Source organism: Mobula birostris, chromosome 14, assembly GCF_030028105.1.
Source record: "Mobula birostris isolate sMobBir1 chromosome 14, sMobBir1.hap1, whole genome shotgun sequence".
NCBI lineage: Eukaryota > Metazoa > Chordata > Chondrichthyes > Myliobatiformes > Myliobatidae > Mobula > Mobula birostris.
Genome location: NC_092383.1, coordinates 71493140 through 71515660, shown reverse-complemented (window position 1 = coordinate 71515660; position 22521 = coordinate 71493140). Strand labels below are relative to the sequence as shown.

Here is a 22521-nt window from a genome sequence, read left to right as displayed (position 1 = left end):
TCCCGTTAAAATTTACCCTCTGTTAGATCAGAATATAACCTATGTGTGGAGCCAAAAGAAATGGGGAGACGTTAAATGAATGTTTTTTGCATCTGTATTTACTTGGGAGAGGGACACAGAGACTATAGAAGAGAAGCAAAGCAGCAACGAGGTCATGGACCCTATAGGGATTACGGAGGAGGAAGTGTTTGCTGGCTTGAGGCAATTTAGTGTGGATAAATCCCCAGGACCCAACAAAGTCTTCCCTCAAGCCCCATGCAAGGAAGCTAGTGCAGAAATTATAGGGGCCGTAGCCATGGATGACGTACTGGAGGATTGGAGGATAGCTAATGTTGTTCCATTGTTTAAAGAAAGGCTCCAAGTATAAGCCTGACATCAGTAGCGGGAAAGATATTTGAAGGTATTCTAAGGGACCGAATATACAAGTATTCGGATAGACAGAGTCTGATTAGGGATAGTCAACATGGTTTTGTACATGGTAGTTCACATCTAACTAACCTTACAGAGATTTGCAAGTAAGTTACCAAGAAAGTTGATGAAAGCAAGTCAGTGGATGTTGTCGACATGGACGTTAGCAAGGCCTTCAACAAGGTCCCGCATGGGAGGTTGGTTAGGAAGGTTCAGCCACTTGGCATGCAAGATGATGTGGTAAATTGGATGAGAAATTGGCTTCGTGGGAGAGGCCAGAGTGGTAGTTGATGAATGCTTCTCTGACTGGAGGCCTGTGGCTAGTAATATGCTGCAGGGATCGATGCTGGGCTCTTTGCTGTTTGTCATCTATGTCAACAAACTGAATGATACTGTGCTAAACTGGATCAGCAAATTTGCAGATGACACTGTGATTGGGCATGCAGTGGACAGTGAAGGAAACTATCAAAGCTTGCAATGGGATCTAGATCAGCTGCACAAATGGGCTGAAAATGGTAAATGGAATTTAATGCAGACAAGTGTGAGGCATTGCACTTTGAGCGGACCAACCAGGGTAGGAATTACATGCGTGGCCGTACTTTAGGCAGGGCTAGGCTGGGCTGCAGCCCAGGGGCCAGATAGGTACCAAAATAGGTAGCTATCTTCATGGCGGACAAAAAATAATGCGAGAGTTGAGCACAGAAAAGAAAAAAGAAATAAGAAAAAGAGGACTGTGAGAAAGAAACATTAAAAAAAACTTTGAAATTGACAGAATTTTTTAAACTTGTTCTCGATGATGCAGCAGTACCATCGCTCTTGTCACAGTCTGAGACCGGTGGACAAATGGAGACTTGTTCAACAGCTAGTGCTAGCACCAGCATTAGCACAGGATCACCGTCCTTGCCACAGTCAGCAGCTAACGTTGAAGAGGCAGAGAGAATGACTTTGAGATTCCCAACCACAGAGGCCTCCGAACAACCAGTCTGACCACCATTAATATTAACATTACCGCTACTGAGGATCCTTACAGCACTGATCCTGCTCGCTGGGGAAAGGAGACATTAGATGATTCAATCCGAACATACTGAGCTAAGAAAGGGCCGGAGTCCTGCCAGAATAAAGATGTGGATATCAAAGCTTTGGAATGAGTGTACCAACAGCAGAGACACTTTTTTCTCCAAATTTCACTTCAAACGCAAGCTCGTAAATGGTGAGTACATATCAAGGCAATGGCTCTTATATTCCCCTTCCACTGGCTGTGTGTTTTGTTTTGCATGCCGCATCGTCAGTGATGGTAACTGTCAGTCCATCTTTGAAACTGGCTTTAGCGACTGGAAACATGCCGCTGAGTGCATAGGAGAGCATGAAAATAGCGACCACCACAGGTAAACGAAACTGACCTACGTTACGCTAGCGTCTGAGAGTGGAAGAATAGATACAGAACTGCAAAAGCTAGTGAAGAATAGGCTCAGATCTACAATGGGACAGGACAGGCTGAATCATCTTACTCTGATGTCACTTGATAGTGATCTTGTTTGGAAACTGGATTTTAGTGACCTGATCAAAGACTTTGCTGTGAAGAAATCCAGAAGAACTAGGCTTCAATTTTGGAAAACAAGCATCTGGCTTTGTAAATATCTAGGCTTGTGTGTCAGTGCTGTTCCTATTTTTGAGGCAACAGGCTAATAGTTGACTGTTTACAAACTGAGTAAGTAGTAAGTGGTTTTTACTCTGCAAGCCACACAGCACAGCAATAGGTTTGTATGTGCTAGATCACATTTTTCAAAAAGATTATTGGAGTATTGTCAAGTTTCCTAGTTTGCCATAGTGCCATCTCTCTTGGCCTTTTTGTCTCTCATTTCCGTTTTACTTTCTCAGAACACACAGTTGAGAAAAATACCTAGATAAAAATGCTTTGGCATTGTTTGAGAAATAAGGCCTATGGTATGTGCAGTAATAGCTAAATAAAGATTTAAGATTGGGTACATCATACTTCGTCTCTCTCATAACTTTACTAAGCCAACTAAGCCTAGGTCAATTTTTGAGTGCTTTAGATGCTGTCCTTCAAACTAAGAATCTGCATTACTTTCTGTCCTCCCTCTTAAGGCCTGTAAGTTTATAGCCTACGTACTGTACTAAACCAAAGTCTTGGTCCACAGCTTTGATATTTAAACCAGTACGACCTTTGCTCTTGTTCTTGCTTTTTTTTTTGCTTGGTACAGCGGCATTTTATGGTGTCGGCAGGGGCCCCGGCCCCACTAAATCCGGCCCTGCTTACATGGTGAGCAGAAGGGCAGTGAGGAGTGCTGTAGAACAGATGGATCTGAGAATACAGATCCATAATTCCTTTAAAGTGGTCTTACAACTAGTTAGGGTAGTAAAGAAAGCTTTTGGCACAATGCCTTTCATAAATCAATGAGTACACCAGATGGAATGTTATGTTGAAATTATATAAGACATTGGTGAGGCCTAATTTGGAATATTGTGTGTAGCTTTGATCACCTACCTACAGGAAAGATGTAAATAAGATTGAAAGAGTGCAGAGAATATTTACAAGGATGGTGTCAGGACTTGAGGACCTGTGTTATCAGGAATAGTTGAATAGGTTAGGTCTTTATTCCAAGAATATGGAAGATTGAGAGGAGATTTGATAGAGGTATACAAAATTATGAAGGGCATAGATAGAATAACTGCAAGCAGGCTTTTTCCACTAAGCAGCACACATAAAAGTTGCTGGTGAACGCAGCAGGCCAGGCAGCATCTCTAGGAAGAGGTACAGTCGACGTTTCGGGTCGAGACCCTCTGTCCTGACGAAGGGTTTCAGCCTGAAACATCGACTGTACCTCTTCCTAGAGATGCTGCCTGGCCTGCTGCGTTCACCAGCAACTTTTATGTGTGTTGCTTGAAATTCCAGCATCTGCAGATTTCCTGGTGTTTGCGTTTTTCTACTAAGGTTGGGTGAGACTACAACTAGATGTCATGGGTTAAAGGTGAAAGCTGAAATGTTTAAGGGGAACATCTTCACTCAGAGGGTGGTGAAAGTGTGGAACGAGCTGCCAGCTTAAGTGGTGGATGTGGTTTTGATTTCAGCTTTTAAGAGAAATTTGGATTGGTACATGGATGGGAGGAGTATGGAGGGCTAAGGTCTGGGTACAGGTCAATAGGACTAGGCAGATTAATGGGCTAGCACAGATTAGATGGGCCAAAGGGCCTGTTTCTGTGATGTAGTGTTCTATGACTATGACCAAATCAAATCTGTATTTGTTCGCAGATTGAAGGTGCCCTGCTCTTGCAATACTTAAATTGAAATGTACAACTACTCATTTACACATCTCGTGACTCAGTTCCATATCCTGGAGCTCAATTCAACCCATTAATGTTTAATGTCATTTTGTGCTTTCTAATCTATTGTAGGACAGAGAAAAATTATCTCACTTGCGTTTCACAAACCAAGAATAATATTTTCCAATTTTATAACCAGAGAACATTTTGACCAAAATCAAAATCAAGCAATAAATAATTCCTTCAGTTAGTCCTGACAAAGGGTCTCGGCCTGAAACGTCGACTGCACCTCTTCCTACAGATGTTGCTTGGCCTGCTGCGTTCACCAGCAACTTTGATGTGTGTTGCTTGAATTTCCAGCATCTGCAGAATTCCTGTTGTTTGCCAATAAATAATTTGATTATTTACTACCCCTTTCCCTATTTAAATAATAAATATGTATCAAATCTGGAAAATATAACTTCAGAGCTTCTCTGGAGCCTTTATGGATCAACAATTTCCTACTCAAACTTCTAAAGGGAAATCATTCCAATAATAAAAGTTAAAAGCACGTTCCTACAGCAAACAGCTGCTTCCCAGTACTGGTGTGTGCATTTAGTCTTGGAATCCATTCCTTATTGTGTTTTTTTTTTAAACATTTAAACCCACTTTTTGGCTGAGATTTAATAAAATGTAGGAAAGCATATTTGCAGCATCACATTTGAAAAGGCAAGTACAAGAATTTAATCTTTTAAAGGCATAATGCATTTATTTAATAAGGGAATATGATGGTACAGTTCATATTTACTCAAACACCACATTCAGTCATTAACAACAGTGGATAGCTGGGATAAATTATACATTAAGTTATAAGGCTTCAAAGTGAAGTGGGTTGGATTTTAAGACAAATCAGATTTTGTACCAACATGCCTAGAAATTCAATTGCTCTTTTTCCTCCTGCAGAATGAGATTGAAAACTTAGTTTTTCGCAGAGTGAAATGCAGTTACAATGATGTTCCAGTTGTTTCACATCAATCTGGAAATTGCATATGAACACATGTAAGAACATATAAAATGGAAGCTGTGTAGACCGTTTGGGTCCTCAAGCATTCAGTGTTCCTCCAGCAGTTTATTATTTTGCTCCTGATACTGGGCAGCATCTCCCAGTATCGAGCCACACTTGCCCTACAATGCAAGTATCACTGGGAGAATGCAGTATGTCATCATTCATGTGCAATATTCTATTAAGAACACTGCAGTGAGCCTGGACCAAGTCATCCAGCGAGCGGCAATTTTGGGACCATATGTTCTTCCAAGCTTAAGGCCTGCTTGGCTACTCCTGTAGGCAACTGGGTTATTTCATTCTCATCCCTTGGGCCGACACACCTCATCCCACGCTGTATCTAGAACTTCTGCACTCCCATCAATCCACTCGTCCTCTTGATTCTCCATCACCTGGACCAGAGGGTTCCAAGTTTTTTTTATACCATGGACCAATACTATGAAGCAAGAGGTCCATAGACCTCAGGTTGGGATCCTCTGACCTAGACCCCTCAGAACAAACTGCTGTTGTCACCCCCACTCTTCCATCTACCATTCTTTCCAACCATCACAGATAGACTCCTTCAGCTATTCACACTAGCTTCCAGTCATCAGATCTGGGCTCCATTCTGCATTAATGCTAATCATCCATTCATACGAGTCTCCAAAGTCATTCGATCAAACATCTGATAGTGCAGTCTCCAATACCAGACCCCAATGATCAAACAGAGCCATTCTCCAGTGCATATTTTTCCCCACAACTATTTGGTGAGACTCTATAATGACACCCATCAAACCATCCAAAAATTGTCAGTGAATGATGCCACGTACAACCCCAAACATCCAATGCCAGTCTCTGATGTTGCCCATTCAAGCAGGCACAGACCATCTCCAGTGCCACCCACTGAAACATTCAATATCGGCATCTGGTACCATCTGCCCATCAGTGCCAACTTTTCAAGTCACCCACCATTTATGAGCATCACTTGCTGGGGCCAGCCACTCACCAGTCTCCTATCAGGCCTCATTAGGTTTGTGGCTAGCAGCATTCTGAAAACCAGCTTTCATCAGTGTCTCTGAACAGGGGACCAAGATACTCTGTGAAACACCTCGTCAGTCGTGCTTAACAGTCTACCACATCCAAGGTTTCATTAGAGGGCTAAAGACAGTCCTGCTGCTGAGGTGCATTAGAATTTCTAGGCCAAATACTTTAACATTCTGGCTTCTCTCCACTCTGCCAGTACCTTGCCAAAGTTTAGGATATGTTCCATTTTGCTAGATTCGAATATTAAATAACCTAAAATAACTAGCAGTCACTTCAGGTTTAATTACTATTCATACTTTCTGTTCCGCTGTTAGGTCATGCCACTTTCGTGATTAATTATTCAGGCACCAATTTTTTTTCAAGAGCGAATTAGCAAGGGATCAACTGTGATTACAGGAGAAACCTTAAACAAGAGCAACACGGAAACAGAAGTGAAATGGAGTGATTTATATGTTGTGCCAGTTTCACCCAATAGTACATTTAACTTGCCTGCTTCTGCTGAATAATTGAAGTCTTTGCCTGAATTGGATGGGAGCCTCAATTATCTGCCACCTGGAGTTTGGAGGTGTGCATGTCCTGATGAAGGATCTCTGCCCAAAACATCGACTGTTTATTCACCTACATGGATGGTGCCTGGCCTACTGAGTTCCCCTAGCAGTTTGTGTCTGTGTTGCTGAAGATTTCCAGCATCTCAGAATAGTTTATAAACCCAAAAGGCCAGAAATGCAGGTCTTTAAAGGAAAATTATGTTTATCTTTCTCAGCAGTCTTCCTGACTAGCAATTACCCCTCAATCAACAACATTGAACTAATTACCTGGACAAATAATTCTGTTAGAGTTCACCACATACCACTTGCCTGTTGAGTTTCTCAGATGACCAAACATAATACTTTAAAAGAACTTCAGTGGCCATAAAGTATTTTGGGAGATACAAAGTCAAGTCATTGATTGAAAGAAGCTACAGAAAGCTGTAAAATTTGTCATCTCCATCATGTGTACTAGCCTTCGTAGTATCCAAGACATGTTCAAGGAGCAGTGCCTCCGGAAGGTGGTGTCCATTATTAAGGACTCCTACCACCCAGGACATGCCCTCTTCTCATTGTACCATCAGGAAGAAGGTACAGAAGCCAGAAGGCACACACACTCAGTGATTCAGTAATAGCATCTTCCCCTCTGCCATTCGATTTCTAAATAGGCATTGAACTCATAAGCACTACCTAAATTTTTTTATTACTTCTGTTTTTGCACTATTTATAATTTAACTGTTTAGTATACGTATGTATATATATATATATATATATATACTGTAATTCTTATTTTTTCTATATGTATCATGTATTGCATTGGACTGCTGCTGCTAAGTTAACAAATTTCATAAATTACGCCAGTGATATTAAACGCAGTGGAACACCAAAGAGCCTGTCCCTATGCTGTACCATTCTATGTTGAGTTTGTTGTCATAGGCACAAGTACTGTACATGTATGCAAAAGTGCAATGAAAACCTTACTGCAGGAACTTAACACCATGCAAGCAGCATGCACAAGAAAATATAAGCTAAAGAATTTTGAGAAAAAGAACACAATTGGAATTACAAAAAAGACTATTTTAGTGCAGAGTCGTCAAAGTGGTCATAGTGTTGCTAAACTCTAGTGACTAGGGTTGTGGTGGTTTGTTCTGAACCAGCTCAATAGCTGAAGGGAAGTAGCTTGGCAAAGTGGGACAGCAGACTTCTGTACTTCCTGCGTAATGGTGCCTGTGAGAAGATGACTTGGACAGGGAGCTTAGGTGTTGGATATCGCTTGCTTGAGTTAGTGCCTCATCCAGGTACTACCAGTGCTAGGGATGCATGCGCCCATAATATATTCAACAGAATCCTCTTCTCTCTGCAGAATCCGGGAGGTCCTGAGATTGCACAAGTCCTTTCTTAGTTTAAAATTTTCCAGAACTCTTCATCCTCACATTCTTGAGCAATAGGACCCAACGGATTGCCCCGTTGAGCAACACACACAAAATGCTGGAGGAACTCATCAAGTCAGGTAGCATCTATGGAGGGTAATAAATAGTCAACTTTTCAGGCCGAGACACTTCATCAGTCCTGATGAAGGATCTCTGCCCAAAACATCGACTGTTTATTCACCTACATGGATGGTGCCTGACTTGCTGAGTTCTGCCAGCAGTTTGTGTGTGTGTTACTGAAGATTTCTGGCATCTGCAGTCTCTTGTATTTATGTTTGCCCCTACCATTGAGTTAAAGGACTGTGAGAACAAGTAGTCTCCAATATTCACCTTGAAGAATAGTTGGCCAATTTCCCTTTCCTTTCATTTCAGATGGAAACCACTCAGGATTGTTAGCCAGTTAAAATTCTTCCTTATGCATTAAACCTCTGTAATTTGTCAACTACAATTTCTGAGTTGGCTTGCAGTACCTGCAGAATTCAACCAGCACACCCTGCCATTCATCACCTTTGCTTCCTTATCAAATACAAAGGATGTAACTCCTTTACTAATGCAATGAACATTTTGATGCATTGCAGGAAATCTTGGACCTAACGATCCTGAGGGTGTCTATCATTGGGAGTGCCTATAACAATAAGGCCATCACAGTGTAGCATCTGCAAGGGAAGTAGTTAACTATATCCTCATACTCAAGAACCTTTCAATCTAATTGCTCTTCCCAGCCCTTGCCTGAGGCCTTGTAATTTATAGTACATCAAGTGATTATTTAAGGAATATTTTAAGCATTGCAGGGGCATCTACATCCACCAACCTGTTATGTAGCCACTTTTGTTAACAAGACTGCCTGAAAATTGCATTAGTACAGTAGCCTCGAGGACCACCAGACTTGCTTTCTTCACAGTATTTGACTTCTGACGGTCTAATGCTTACATGAAAAAATAGTCAAGCAACAGTTAAAAAGGCCCATTGTTTTACAAACACTGGAATGCAGTGTGACATTATTCACAAAAGATTTACAGCACCCAGAAGGTACTCTCCAACCTGATTTCAGTTCTCAGTGTGACAATGAAAGCTTTTACTTACCCGACAATTGCCAAGTTCTTCAGCTGAGAGAATAATTGCTCCACATTTCTTTCCTGGGATTCCACTGAGAAGAGACAATAAAAAAACTTCTGTTTTAATTTTCCAATCACATAATTGCATAACAAAGAATAATCAGAACAAACTGAAAGATATTGTGTGGAATGGGATTGATAACTATTTGCAATATTTATAATGAAATACAGTAAAAAAAAGTTGTTTCTGACATGCTTTCATTGACATTTTTCCTAAAGTAGGCAAATAAATGGAAGCATAGCACAACATCAATGCTGAAAAAGACAGAATATGCAAAATATTTTACAGAAAGTGCATTTTCACAAACTACAGGTTATTTGATTTCCCCTCTTGTGCAGACTCAAACTGGTATTGTTGAAGCAACTAGCATTTGTACTGACATTTAGCAGCATCCATCACATGTCTGCCAGGAAAATGGAAAGGTGATAATGGAAAATAGTTCTGACTTTTCAGGGATGATAATAAAATATTGATATGCCAAATTAGCCCGATCTGACTGCATTGCAGGCATTTTCCAGTTGCCAAGGGTATCTTTTAGCTGGAGCAGATTGCTACTGCTTGTAACTGTACTGTCTGCTTTCGCACTCCAGTATATGAAACTGAGCCATATGGAGTATGGATGTTTTTTTTTATTATTTTGCACATACCAAACTTATAGAATGGAACTTCATATTAGATGATGGGTCCAATATTAGGCCATAATTCGCTTGCCATAATAAGCAGATCTATCAAAACATCTTGTTTCTGCTGAAATAACAAACACAAATACAAATGGATATTTATGATTCTGCTGCAAACACTAAACTGAGGAAATGCCTTCATTAAAATCTACAGCAGATTCTTCATATCAGTTGGTCAGCTGAATTTTGATTGCAATGGGGAAGTTGAAGTTTGCAGTCAGATCTTTCTTGTATAATGCCTAAGCAATATATCCACTGGATAAAAATACTGCCTACTGTCCACTTCTCCATGTTGCAAATCTGAGATCTTAATTTTACTGACACTAATAACTGTGGCAGAAATTTCATGTCTTGTATCAGCAAATGTGTGACACTTGCCACAGTAGCAAAATAATGGAAGTCATATCTGAAGCAGCAGTGAACTGTCAAGTTGTACTACACTACCCTATGCCATCCATTATTGTCAAATTTAGTGCAATATTTTCCAGCCTGATACATTGACAAAGGTCATTATAGCATACAATCACTCAGCATGACATCAAAACAATCCAAGCCATACTCCTAAAGCTTAACAGTTTCAGTCAAATTACATACTTGAAACAATTTCCAGACTAAAAACTGTTACGTACATTCAGGCAAAAGTGGCAGAGCAATTTGAGAATGTGATCAATAAAATATACAGGATTGCAAACTTGATAACTTGATAAATGTCAAACTGAAAGCCACAATGAGACTTTATAAAGCGTTGATTCAGCTATAGCACTGTGATCGATCCTGGGCAAGCTTTACGAAAAATATACAAGTTTTAAATGTGGAGCAGAAGATTCTGAGGAAAGGGAACAAAATTAGATACAAGATAGAAAGGGAGAGATTTAAAAGAGACCTGAGATGTAACTTCTTTACAGAGAAGATAATGAGCACCTGGAACAAACTGGTTGTTTTCGGTATGAGGCATTTGCTTAGGTACTTAGAAGGGAGGTGCTTGAGGTTTATAAGCCAAACATGAGCAACTGGGACAAGCAGGGAAGGTGCTGTGGTCAGCATGGAACACTTGGGCTAAAGGACCTACTTCTGTGCTGTATTATTCTGAATAACAGAGGGATTACAGAGCTAGACAGAAAACAAATGTCAGATGTATTCTGAAAATATTCAAAGTATTCAGGGAGCACTTCTTTCACAGTACTTAGGTGGGAACAGTGTTGAATATGCTTGATACATTTTTTGAGTTTCCTTTTCAGGATTACAAGGAGCCTCCTTGGCAAGTAGGGGAGTCCCAAGCCATTGTACACACATTAGGAGCAAAAGGATAGCTTGGGAAGGAATAGGTCCACTTATAGATAAAGGACGGAATTTATGAATGGATTTAGAGGAAGTGGGTGAATTCTTTAATGAATACTTGGCATTGGTATTCAACAAGGTGAAGGGCATGGATGATGGTGAGATTGGGGAGGAGTATGTTAATATTCTAAGGCATGTTGATATTGAGGAGGAGTAGGGTCTTTTGAAAAGCATTAATGTGGCTATGTCCCCAGGACCTGTTGAGATCTATCCCGGGAAAGCATGGGAGGAGATTGCCGGGACCTTGACAGATATTTTTGTATCTTCTTTAGCTCTACTTGTCTGACTTAACCAGACAAGCATGCCTAAATTTCCTAAACTCAAGAAGGGGATATACTGGCCATAGCTTGGTCAGCTGTTAATGAGAACATGGCTGAAACAAGATAACGTATCATCATACAGTCATGTGTGCCATCTGTCTTTGAACCCAAAAGCTGCTCTAACACGCTCCAGTGGCATTAGAACGCAATTACCAGCTCCTCAGCTCTCTGCCATCACTCCACTATATCATAATGTATTTTATTTCGTGCAGGTAACTACATTTATTTGCCTTTCATTGCAAGGAACACCAAGAAAAGCATACTTGATTAGACATACTTAAGTCATTAAGTCATATTTTAATTGATTTCACATTTATAGAAACTCAACTTTCCGTATTATTGTAAGTGTAGCATAACAGGCTTTCAGCTTGTCCCACTCTACTTAGCTTTACCCCTTGGACACCTCTTAACAGTTGCAAATCACTATCAGAAGTGCCTGAAGTTTAAAATGGAAATTATTGATTCGAAAACCAGAAACCATTTGTCAAGATCCCTGAATGCGTTCACATTTTAGATGGATTGAAGTACAAATATTCAGACCAAGTACTCTCTCTCTCCTTAGATACTGCCACAGCATGCATCTGACAGAAAAGTGTAGATCTGGCATCTGGTCAGATAATGGAGATGAGTGGTTTACAGTGGGAAAAGAAAACAAAGATGGTACTGATGCCAGTTCGCTGGGAGGTGGGGTTACTCACAAGCACATAGAACAGAACACAGTATGCAGAATTGTACAGCACAGGAAGAGGGATTTCACTGATCCCAAGGATGGATATGCACACAAAAGAACAATGTTTAAAGCACTGCTGCAGAAATTTAGTACTGTCCTCTAGTTTTGGATTCCTCCAAACTTGGGGAAATGACTATGACCATGCATCCTATTCATATCTCTCATGATTTTATAATCTTATCGGAGATGATCAAAACTGTACACTACAAGTGCAGCCTCGTCAAAAGCTTATATAACTGCAATATAATGTCCCTTCTCTTAAACTCAGTACCCTGAGTGACAGAGACCAACATGCTAAACACCTTATTCACCACGCTGTCTTCTCATGTGGCCACTTTTAGCTCCCAGGTCCTTCTGTTCCACAACAATCATTAGCACCCAAGTCCTACTGTCCAAAAGGATTCGCCTCACAATTATCCAAAGATGAAATCCATTTGCCATTGCTCAGCCTATCTCCCTAACTGATCAAGATCTCATGCAATTTACTTTCAACAATACCCCCTGATTGAGTATCATGAGCAAACTTGCTAATCATGCCATGTACATTCATACCTATCTACCTAAATAATGAATAACCAAGATCCTAACACTGATCTCTAGGGCACCCCACTAGTCACACACTACTAGACCTTCAACTATCACCCTCACTCTCTGCTTCCCATCATCAAGCCAATTCTGGATCCATTAATTTGTCCAGAATCCCTTATAACCTAACATTTCAAAACAAGCTGCCATTCAGGACATTGTCAAAGGTCATACTAAAGATCATCTAGACAACATCCACTGCCCCTATTTTTTTTCTATCCATTTTGTTACTTCTCCAGGCAACTTCAAAACTTTTGTCAGACATGACCTCCCACTTACAAAACCATGCTGACTATTTCAGATCAGGCCTTGAATATAAAAGTAAGTGTGTAATGCTGAACCTTTATAAGGCATCGGACAGACCATATTTGGAGTATTAAGAGCAGTTTTCAGATCCATATCTAAGAAAAGATGTGCTGGCATTGGAGAGGGTCCAGAGGAGGTTGATGAGAACCATTCCGGGAATGAATGTCATGAGCTCAAGAGTCCTTATTATTGTAATAGGAAGCCATTTAATAGTCTTACAATAGTTGAGTAGAAACCGTCCTTGAGACTGGTGGTACCTGCTTTCAGGCTTTTGTATCTTCTGCCTGATGGAACAAGGAAGATGAGGGAATGTCCAGGGGAGGTGGGCCATAATTAAATGCTGGTTGCTTTACTGAGGCAGTGTGAAATATAGTCAAAGTCCATGAAGGGGAGGTTTTTTTTCCCCCATGATGTACTAAGCTACTGTATGTCAACAACTTTGCAGTTTCTTGTGCTCACCTGCAGAGCAGTTGCCATCCAAGCCATTATGCATCCAGGCAGAATGTTTTCTATGTTGCCTTGATGAAAATTGGTAAGGGTTGACAGTGACATGCCACATTTCTTTAGCCTCCAAGGAAGTAAAGACTTTGGTGAGCTTTCATGGCTGTGATGTCCATAGTTGGACAAAGACAAACTATTGGAACCAGAAGCTCTCAAACTGCTCAACCTCAACCCCTGTTGACAGGAGCATGTGTACTGCTCCCCTCCAGAAGTCAATGACCAGCTGTTTTGTGCTTTGTCATTGAGGGAAAGATTGTTGTCATGACACCAAGTCACTAAGTTCTCTATCACCTTTCAGTACTCCAACTTTTGAGATATGGCCCACTGTGGTGGCATCATCTGCAAAGTTGTAGGTGGGGTTACAGTAGAACTTAGCCATGCAGTCATGAGCATACAGGGAATAGAGTAGGAGGTTGACAATGCAACCTTGCTGAGCACCAGTGTTTAGAATAATTGTGACAGGGGAGACTATAGCTTTGCTCGCCAAGTTAGAATTAAAGAGTCTAAAAGTAAACATTGAAGACTTGAGGATAGTCTAAGGGGAGGGGAGAGATATGGAGATTGGGAAGATGTAACAAGGGAACTCCAGAACTGAGGCCGCAGAGGAATTATTACCAATGTTGGAGTCTTTGAAAGTGGGAATGAATGAGAGGCCAGAACTGAGGCTTTTTTAAAAGATACTAAGGGGTGAAAATAAACGTAAGAATTTTAAAACTGAGAATCTTGCTGGATCAGAAACTTGTATTTATCCACCTCCACAGAGAAATGTTCTCACAAAGGAGACTGCCACCATCACATCTGCAAGCAGTGCTTTCAAGTTTCCAGAACTGCATTCAAATTTTTTTCCCCCACTTCACTATCAATTCCCTTCCCCCTTATTATGTTATGCCTGCGGTAGCTAACCCACAATCTCCACCAACAGAAACAACCTCCCACTATCAAGTCCTGTCCAGACTTGCTCATTATTTTTATACACTCATCAGATCTCTTAGTCACCTCTCCTCCAGAGAAAACAGTCCAAGTCTCTCCAATGTATCTCATCCCATGAATTATTCTCATAAATCTCGATTTTCTCCAATGCCTCCACATCCTTTCTATATTAAGGTGACCTAAATTGAATACCATACTCCAGCTGAAGTCAGACCAGTGCTTTAGATAACTGCAACATAACTTCTTGTTTTTTTCTACAACTTCATGACTTTATAGATAAGGCCGAGACTTTTGTGTATCTTATTTAGAGTTTCTCAACTGCCTGCAATTTTAAATGACTTGTGGCTGATGGTTGTACAGCATGGAAAGAGGCCGTTTAACCTAACTTGTCCATGGTGATCATGGTGCTACCAATTTGCCTGTGTTTGTAACATATCCCTCTAAATGCCTCCTATCCAGATGCTTTTCAAATGGTCCCTGGATCTTCTGCTTCACTACCCCTTTTAAAACAGTATCTTATTGCCTCTTCCGATCAAACCTTACTTCTCTTAGCATGAAACACCTGCCCGTTCCACAAACCTATTCATCTCCTATTGCATTTTAACATTGAACTTGGCATACTGTATGGAGGATAATGTCAACTGCAAATGTAGAAATTGTGACTTGCTCCCTAAAATCCAAGAGAGTAACATGGATCAGAAAACAAAAAACAATGACCCTACACTGATAGCTGGGAAATACCATTATTCCCCTTCCTCTGATTATAAAAAAAATCAACCATTCTTCATGCCCCCGTCTGCCCACACTATCAATGCTCTTTTTAAGCCATGTGTTTCAACTTCACCAGTGAGTCTGTTCATCAGAAGCATTGTGAAAGTTCATATACACTACAGCGATAGCATTACCCACACCAGCTCTATGATTTTAGACCAATTAAAGGATATCTCATTGAAAAATTGTGGTAGAGAAACACACACAAAATGCTGGAGGAAATCAACAGGTCTTGGCTCTGAATATCGATTATTTATTCCCCACTACAGATGCTGCCTGACCTGCAGTATCTATTTAAATTGCCATGATGTGAATAATAACGATTGAATGGTTTATTGTTCCAATTCCTTGTGTTCATTTGTGTCCTCGAGGAGAAAAGAAAATGGCTATTCTAGGGCTATGCAACTTAAGAAATCAGCTACAATGTTCCTATGATGTTATGAAGATATTTTGAAATTTGAGTATCCTTGTAAGGAACAAGCCAAGCACTGACCTTTACAAAGTAAAACGACTTTCTGATGACTTATTGCTGTGTTGGGTGTTAAGGAAGTAAACGTTTTTAAAAAAGAATAAAAGATTGTTGAAGGAATAGATTCTCAGACCTACATCAGAGTAAATTTTGAGGCAATGTTAAGGAGAAGTAGGTTGAAACTACAACATATTTAGAAGTGATAACAGTACTTCTTTCCAAAGCACAGAATGAATGCACAGATGGAAAGTAGGAATTTCTGGAATCAAATTTTGGAATGCTGCCTGAATGAAAAGTTATTGCAATTTTGATAAATAATGTTATCGTCTTTTTGATTTGAGGCTGCAGCATCAATAAAAACAAAATACAAACACAAAATCATGGCAAACACCTGGTTACATTCTATATATTAATTATAAATAATTTTAACTTTTTGACTCATTCTATTATTTCTTACAGGTAGGGAGATCAAAGCAACTTAAACTATTTCCAAAGACCTGGACCATCCATCACCCTTGGCAACAGCACGCTCCCCACCATTTGTGTGAACACAACGTGTGGACAGCAATGAAACCAATGAGGTTGCTCAGATGAAACTATCATGACACAGGCACATCTGCAATGAAAACCTTATCAGATTATCTGCATATCTCATTGTGAACTCACTCCTCCTGCCTTTGAGAATTGTTAATAGTGATGTGATTCGTACCATTAACCTTGATTTAGCTACCACTGAAGTAATAGCACTTTAATTTTGTGTGAAATGGTGACTGAAGGTGTTTGATGCTTCCTTAAATCATAAACAAGAGAAAATCTGCAGATGCTGGAAATCCAAAGCAATGCACAGAAAATGCTGGAGGAACTCAACAGGTCAGGCAGAAACTATAGAAAAAAAAGAGTCAATGTTCTGGGCTGAAAACTTTCTTCATGACTGTGGGGGATGGGGCAAGATGCCTGAATTAAAAGGTGGGGGGGGGGGTAAAGAGAAAAGCTGGAAGGTGATTGGTGAAACCAGGTGGATGGGAAAGGTCAAGGGCTGGAAAAGAAAGAATCTGATTGGAGAGGAAAGTGGACAATAGGAGAAAGGGAAGGATGAGGGAACCCAAGGGAAGTAATAGGCAGGGGAGAAAAAATGAAAGATCAGAGTGGGGAAGTGGGGGGGTGGAATTTTTGTTCATCAGAAGAAATCAATATTCATTCCATCAGGTTGGAGGGTACCCAGACTGAATATAAGGTGTTGCTTCTCCACACTGAGGGTGGCCTCATCTTGGCACAAGAGGATGAACGCAGAATTAAAATATTTGGCCACCAGGAAGTCCTGCTTGTGACGGATGGTGTGGACGTGCGAGACAAAGCACTCCCCCAATTCACAATGGGTCTCACCAATGTAGAGGAGGCTGCACCGCGAGCACATTACACAATAGACAACCACAGCAGATTCGCAGGGGAAGCATTGCCTCTCCTGGAAGGACTGTTTGGGGCCCTGAATGAAGGTGAAGGAGGAGGTATAGGGGCAGGTGTACTCGCCTGCAGGGAGAAATGCTGGGGGAGGGGGGGGAGATCAGTGGGGAGGGTGGAATGGAGAAGGGAGTTACAGAGGGAGCTATTCCTGTGGAAAGTGGGGAGGGGAGGAGTACAGTTATGTATAGTGGTAGAGTCCTTTTGGTGACGGCAGAAGTTGTTAAGGATAATGTGTTGGATATGTTCTCCTTAAGTCATCACTGGTTTTAATCCTGTAGTCCATGCCACTATCACTCTTGGCCAAATCACCATATCCTGGATTTTTCCCTTTGTCGTGTAAAGAACTGGATGAAATAGCTGGCATGGCTACTGCATTATAAGTGATGTTTGTGATTGACTCCTACGGTTAATAGATTGATCCTATATCGACACCTACCCATGAAAAGCATGTGTGGGCAGTGGGCCATTAAGACAGGGAAGCTAACCCAACAATACAAATTGCGGCACATAATTCCAATGCACACATGTGGAGTTAAACCACATCTTTCCCATGAATCAAGAACCACATCTTGATAAATGTCATTTGAATGACCCCCAAGAATCCTTAGAGAGATTCCCAACAATGCTTCATCAGCACTTGGATGATAATGTTGTAAACTGGATCAGCAAATTCGCGGATAACACAGAGAGTGGGGGGTTAGTGTACAACAAAGAATACTGTGTTGGATAGTACCTAAATGGGAGGGGTATGAAGGGCTGTGGACCAGCTGCAGAAGAATGGGACTCACCAGACTACTAGTTCAGCATGGACTAGATGGGGGAGTTGCTGGGGTTTGCAAGCTTTTATTTATTTTTCTTTTTGAGCTGGGGGAGGGGATTGATGTCTTTTTTTCAACTAACTATATGGTTTTCTGCATTTTATGACTATCTAGAGAAGATAAATTTCAGATTTGCATCAAAAAGAACCTCTGCAATGGGCCAGAGGCCTGCTTCTGTGCTGCAGTGTTCCATGACTTGATTAAAATAGTCACAATTTCGTAGTCACTGGTCTACATTTTGTGTCATTCCATTCATCATTAAGATACTTTAATACACCACAACTTTATACACTTAAAACAAAATTTGACCTAGGTGGCAATCTTCTAAGTCAGATTGGTCAGGAGCAAACTCCAGCTCAGAGATCTTCCCGATATTGAACGTAAGGTTGTATATCAGTTACTTGTGAAGTTAAATATAGGAGCTTGTGTGCCATATTTTGTTAAGAAACATCGTGCAGAAAATCTTGCAATCCGTTCAAGCTTGTGTGAATGTCATAATATCTGAATCTATTCATCGCTGATTGGTTCTTTGTTTTCATCTGGAGTAAAAGGCAGACTTCCACAGAAGTTAAATGCTATTGCATTTCCTTTCCCTCCCCCCCTCACCAACTTCTTTGATTTTCTTCATTTTAATTGTTCAATTTTTTAAAAAAAAATAGTACATTTGATTTTTAAGAGATTGTGAATATTTTTGAATGTGAGAAGCATTCTAGCTGTTTAACAGCTAGAACAAGCAGGGACGAGGAAATCTGCAGATGCTGGAATTTCAAACAACACACATAAAAGTTGCTGGTGAACGCAGCAGACCAGGCAGCATCTCTAGGAAGAGGTACAGCCGACGTTTCGGGCCGAGACCCTTCGTCAGGACTAACTGAAAGAAGAGATAGTAAGAGATTTGAAAGTGGGAGGGGGAGGGGGAGATCCAAAATGATAGGAGAAGACAGGAGGGGGAGGGATGGAACCAAGAGCTGGACAGGTGATTGGCAAAAGGGATACGAGAGGATCATAGGACAGGAGAAAGAAAAGGGAGGGGGGGGAAAGCCCAGAGGATGGGCAAGGGGTATAGTGACAGGGACAGAGGGAGAAAAAGGAGAGAGAGAAAAAGAATGTGTGTATATAAATAAATAATGGATGGGGTACGAGAGGGAGGTGGAGCATTTGCTGAAGTTTGAGACGTCAATGTTCATGCCATCAGGTTGGAGGCCACCCAGACGGAATATAAGGTGTTGTTCCTCCAACCTGAGTGTGGCTTCATCTTTACAGTAGAGGAGGCCATGGATAGACATATCAGAATAGGAATGGGATGTGGAATTAAAATGTGTGGCCACTGGGAGATCCTACTTTCTCTGGCGGACAAAGCGTAGATGTAACAAGCAGGGAGCTAGCTTAGCCTACTGGCCCTTTCCCTTCATGACCTGCACTCACCAAGCACAACTCATATTTTACCAATCCCAGGCCTGTCCTTTGCCCCAGATTTACCTGTTCTTGTGACATGGGCCTCACACGTTGCAGCACTTCCTGGCAGTGATCCCTGAAACATAATGCTTATGGGATGCTGTAGCCAGCTACATTAATATACCCATAAACATTAAATCTCAGAACAAGAGTGTTTATTTCTAGTTTCTAGTTGTACATACCTACAGGAAACTGAAAAGTATGTTGGAAAACTAGGTCACTGCTGTCAGGTGGTATATCCACTGCTGGAGAATCCAGAATAAGGCACAGCAACAGCTACGTTATTTGGATAAATCCAGGAGCGTTTTTCCCTGTGACAATTAATGGAAATGCAGAATTTTCATCCTTGAGAGTGTGTTAACTTCTCTGAAGCTGTCTGAGATTTAGATCATGTGGGCAGATCGTGATAAAGATAATTCCTGGATTAAAAAAAAGAACAGTGTAGGTCGGTCATAAAGTAAGTAAGTGTTAGAGAGGACTCAGGGGCATGCTACTCGGGCTTCTATTTTACAGCAGGGCAAACATTTGCTCTGGCAGATTTATTGAAAGCCTAATAGTTATACACTTCAATCAATGTAAGTCAACATCACAAAGTATATAATTGCCAAATATTAATATTTTATAAGCTAAGCAAACGGGTATCACTGGGAAGACCATTTTATATCTAGGTTTAGCTACAGCTGAAGATGCACTCAGTAGCCACTTTATCAGGTACACCTGCTTGTTAATGCAAATATCCAATCAGCCAGTCAAGTAGCAACATCCCAATGAATAAAAGCATGCAAACATGATCAAGAAGTTTAGTTGTTGTTCAGATCAAATGTCAGAATGGTGGACAAGTATGATCTAAAGTGGACTGTCAAATGATGGCTGGTGCCAGACAGGGTGGTTTGAGTACCTCAGAAACTGCTGATCTCCTGGGATTTTCATGCACACAGTCTTTAATAGTTTACAGAGAATGGTTGGAAAAACAAAAAAAATCCAGTGAGCAGCAATTCTGTGGGAGAAAACACTTTGTTAATGAGGGAGGTCAGAGGAGAATGGCCAGACTGTTTCAAACTGACAGAAAGGCAACAGTAATTCAAATAGCCATGTGTAATAACAGTGGTGTGCAAAAGAGCATCGAATGCACAACATATTGAATTTTGAAGTGGATAGAACACAGCAACAGACGATGTACTAGATTCCACTCCTGTCCCTAATAAAGTGGCCACTGGATATCCAATCAAATCAGTGTAACCATACTATTACAGCAGCTTATCTAGTTGACACTCAAGCTGATGAAAATTATTCACCACATTCTTTGTTCATTAAGCTTCCATTTCTCATTTATTCCATTGCAGAGCAAATATGCAAGGAAAATTAAGTTATGAATAAATAATTCTTCAAATGGCCAGAAATTACATTTTATGAACTGAAATTAATCTTCAGAACAGTGCACATTTTAATAGCTGCCACTAATGATATAATCACCTTCAATTGCACAGTGTTAATTACATCATATATGGGGTGAATCCCCATGGCAGGCCTGTGATCTGGTTCACTCACTTGAATGGCGATGACTTGTGGAAGCAGAGTTTAATTTACATATCTGCTATATTTCACAATTACATGTCACTGAGGATGCATTTCCAACTCAATGGATAAAATTTAATACCGTCCCTTGAACAAAAACAGGTAATAAGAAGCAATTTCCAGTTAACCAAGGGCAGCCTGATTTTCACATCCAAAGTGAGCGTCTTTGACTCTTGATGAAAAGCAGTGATTAAACATGTCAGATTGTTTAAGGGAACCATACTAACCTCAGTTTTACCAAGACTATTAAGAATCCATGAAAAAAATTAAGAAAGAATGAAAGAGGGAATAAAAGATATAATGACAGGAAGAATGAGAGAGTTGTAGTTATAGAGCAATACAGCATGGATACAAACCCTTTGGCCCAACAAGTAAATGCCAACTACATTGTGTATCTAGCTAGTTCCAACTTCCTGTATTTGGCCCAGATTTCACCAGATCCCTCTCCTCCATGTACTCATCCAAGTGTTTCTTAAATGATCTACTGTACCTGCCTTAACCGTGCCCTCTGGCAGTTTAGTTCCTACACACACCATCCTTTGTGTGATGGCAGGCATGGTTGTTCCCTGTGGAGATCGGCTGCAGAGGTTTCCCAGCCAAATCAGCATGGCAGTTGTTGTCAGATCTGGGCCTGGACGAAAGGAGCAAAAAACAAGCAGCTCGTAGGATGGGGGAAGAGACAGAACGAGCTTCTTGTTGGATTTGGAGTAGGTGAGAGGAGGGGAGCTGGAAGCCAGGAGCAGATGGGCAGTGATTTGGCCACCACTGTCGGCCCACCAACTGGGGAGCGTCGTGGTTAAGGGTCGAAACACTCGGTGAAGGTTGGGAACCACCTGATGACACCTGCTCCCGGCTGAAGGCTACGGTTACCTTATAAGGTAACTGGAGAATGCACCCTAACAGGTGTATGTAACAAGACAAGTGAAAATGTTGCACTTCAGATCCCTTTTAAATCTCCACTCTGTCTCTAAATCTACACCCCCTAGTTTGCACTCCTTTACCCTAAAAAAGACTTAACATCAACCTTATTTATGCCTTTCATGATTTTAAGCACTTTGATGAGCTTGCCACCCTCACTCTCCTATATTCCTGGACATGCCAGCCTCTCCCTACAACTCAGGCCCTCGAATCCTGGCAACATTCTCGTAAGTCTTTTCTGCACCTTTTCCAATTTCACCATGTCTGTCCTATAAGAAGGTGATTAAACAGTACTCCAAGTGTAACCATACCAATGACCTGTACAACTGAGATTTGTACCACCTGAGAGGGACAAGAAAGAAGTAATGGATGGAATGAACAAAAAGGAGGAAGGAATGGGCAAACAGAAAATGAATGAGAATGAAAATGTGAAATGTCAATTTTTAAAAAATGAAACAATAATATCATTACACAATTAAGGGAGATTAATAAACTAGACCAATCAGAAATGAGAAGTAAGCAATATGATGCAAGACTTGTTATGAGCCAATGTCTGAGACAACAGATATATTAAATTAGATTCAAAAATCACATTTAAATCATCAGTCATAAATCATGTCTATAAAATTCATGTTTAACACATATTGCACTATATCTTGGTGTAAACTGTACCAAGGTAATTCAATTGATAAATTCAACTGGATGAAGGGGTAGCTTCTATGTGATAGAATAAAAGCAAACGTGAAGTAGAAACAAAGTGTCAGGCAATAAAATAAATGAGAAAGAAGCACATTAGAAGCTTAGATCCATTTTCAGAGCGGTTTGCATACTCCCAC

At 40.7% G+C, this 22521-nt stretch overlaps 1 protein-coding gene across 6 annotated transcripts in view; it reads right to left on the bottom strand.

Annotated features, from left to right (window-relative positions):
* The window catches only part of LOC140209516 (copine-8-like), a 669962-nt gene that overhangs the window by 358396 nt on the left and 289045 nt on the right, over window positions 1-22521 (bottom strand). For all 6 annotated transcript variants that reach the window (XM_072277770.1, XM_072277771.1, XM_072277769.1 and 3 more), the window contains one exon: window positions 8796-8859. In XM_072277770.1, the coding sequence (XP_072133871.1) occupies window positions 8796-8859 (64 nt within the window). The remainder of the gene's footprint in view (window positions 1-8795; window positions 8860-22521) is intronic.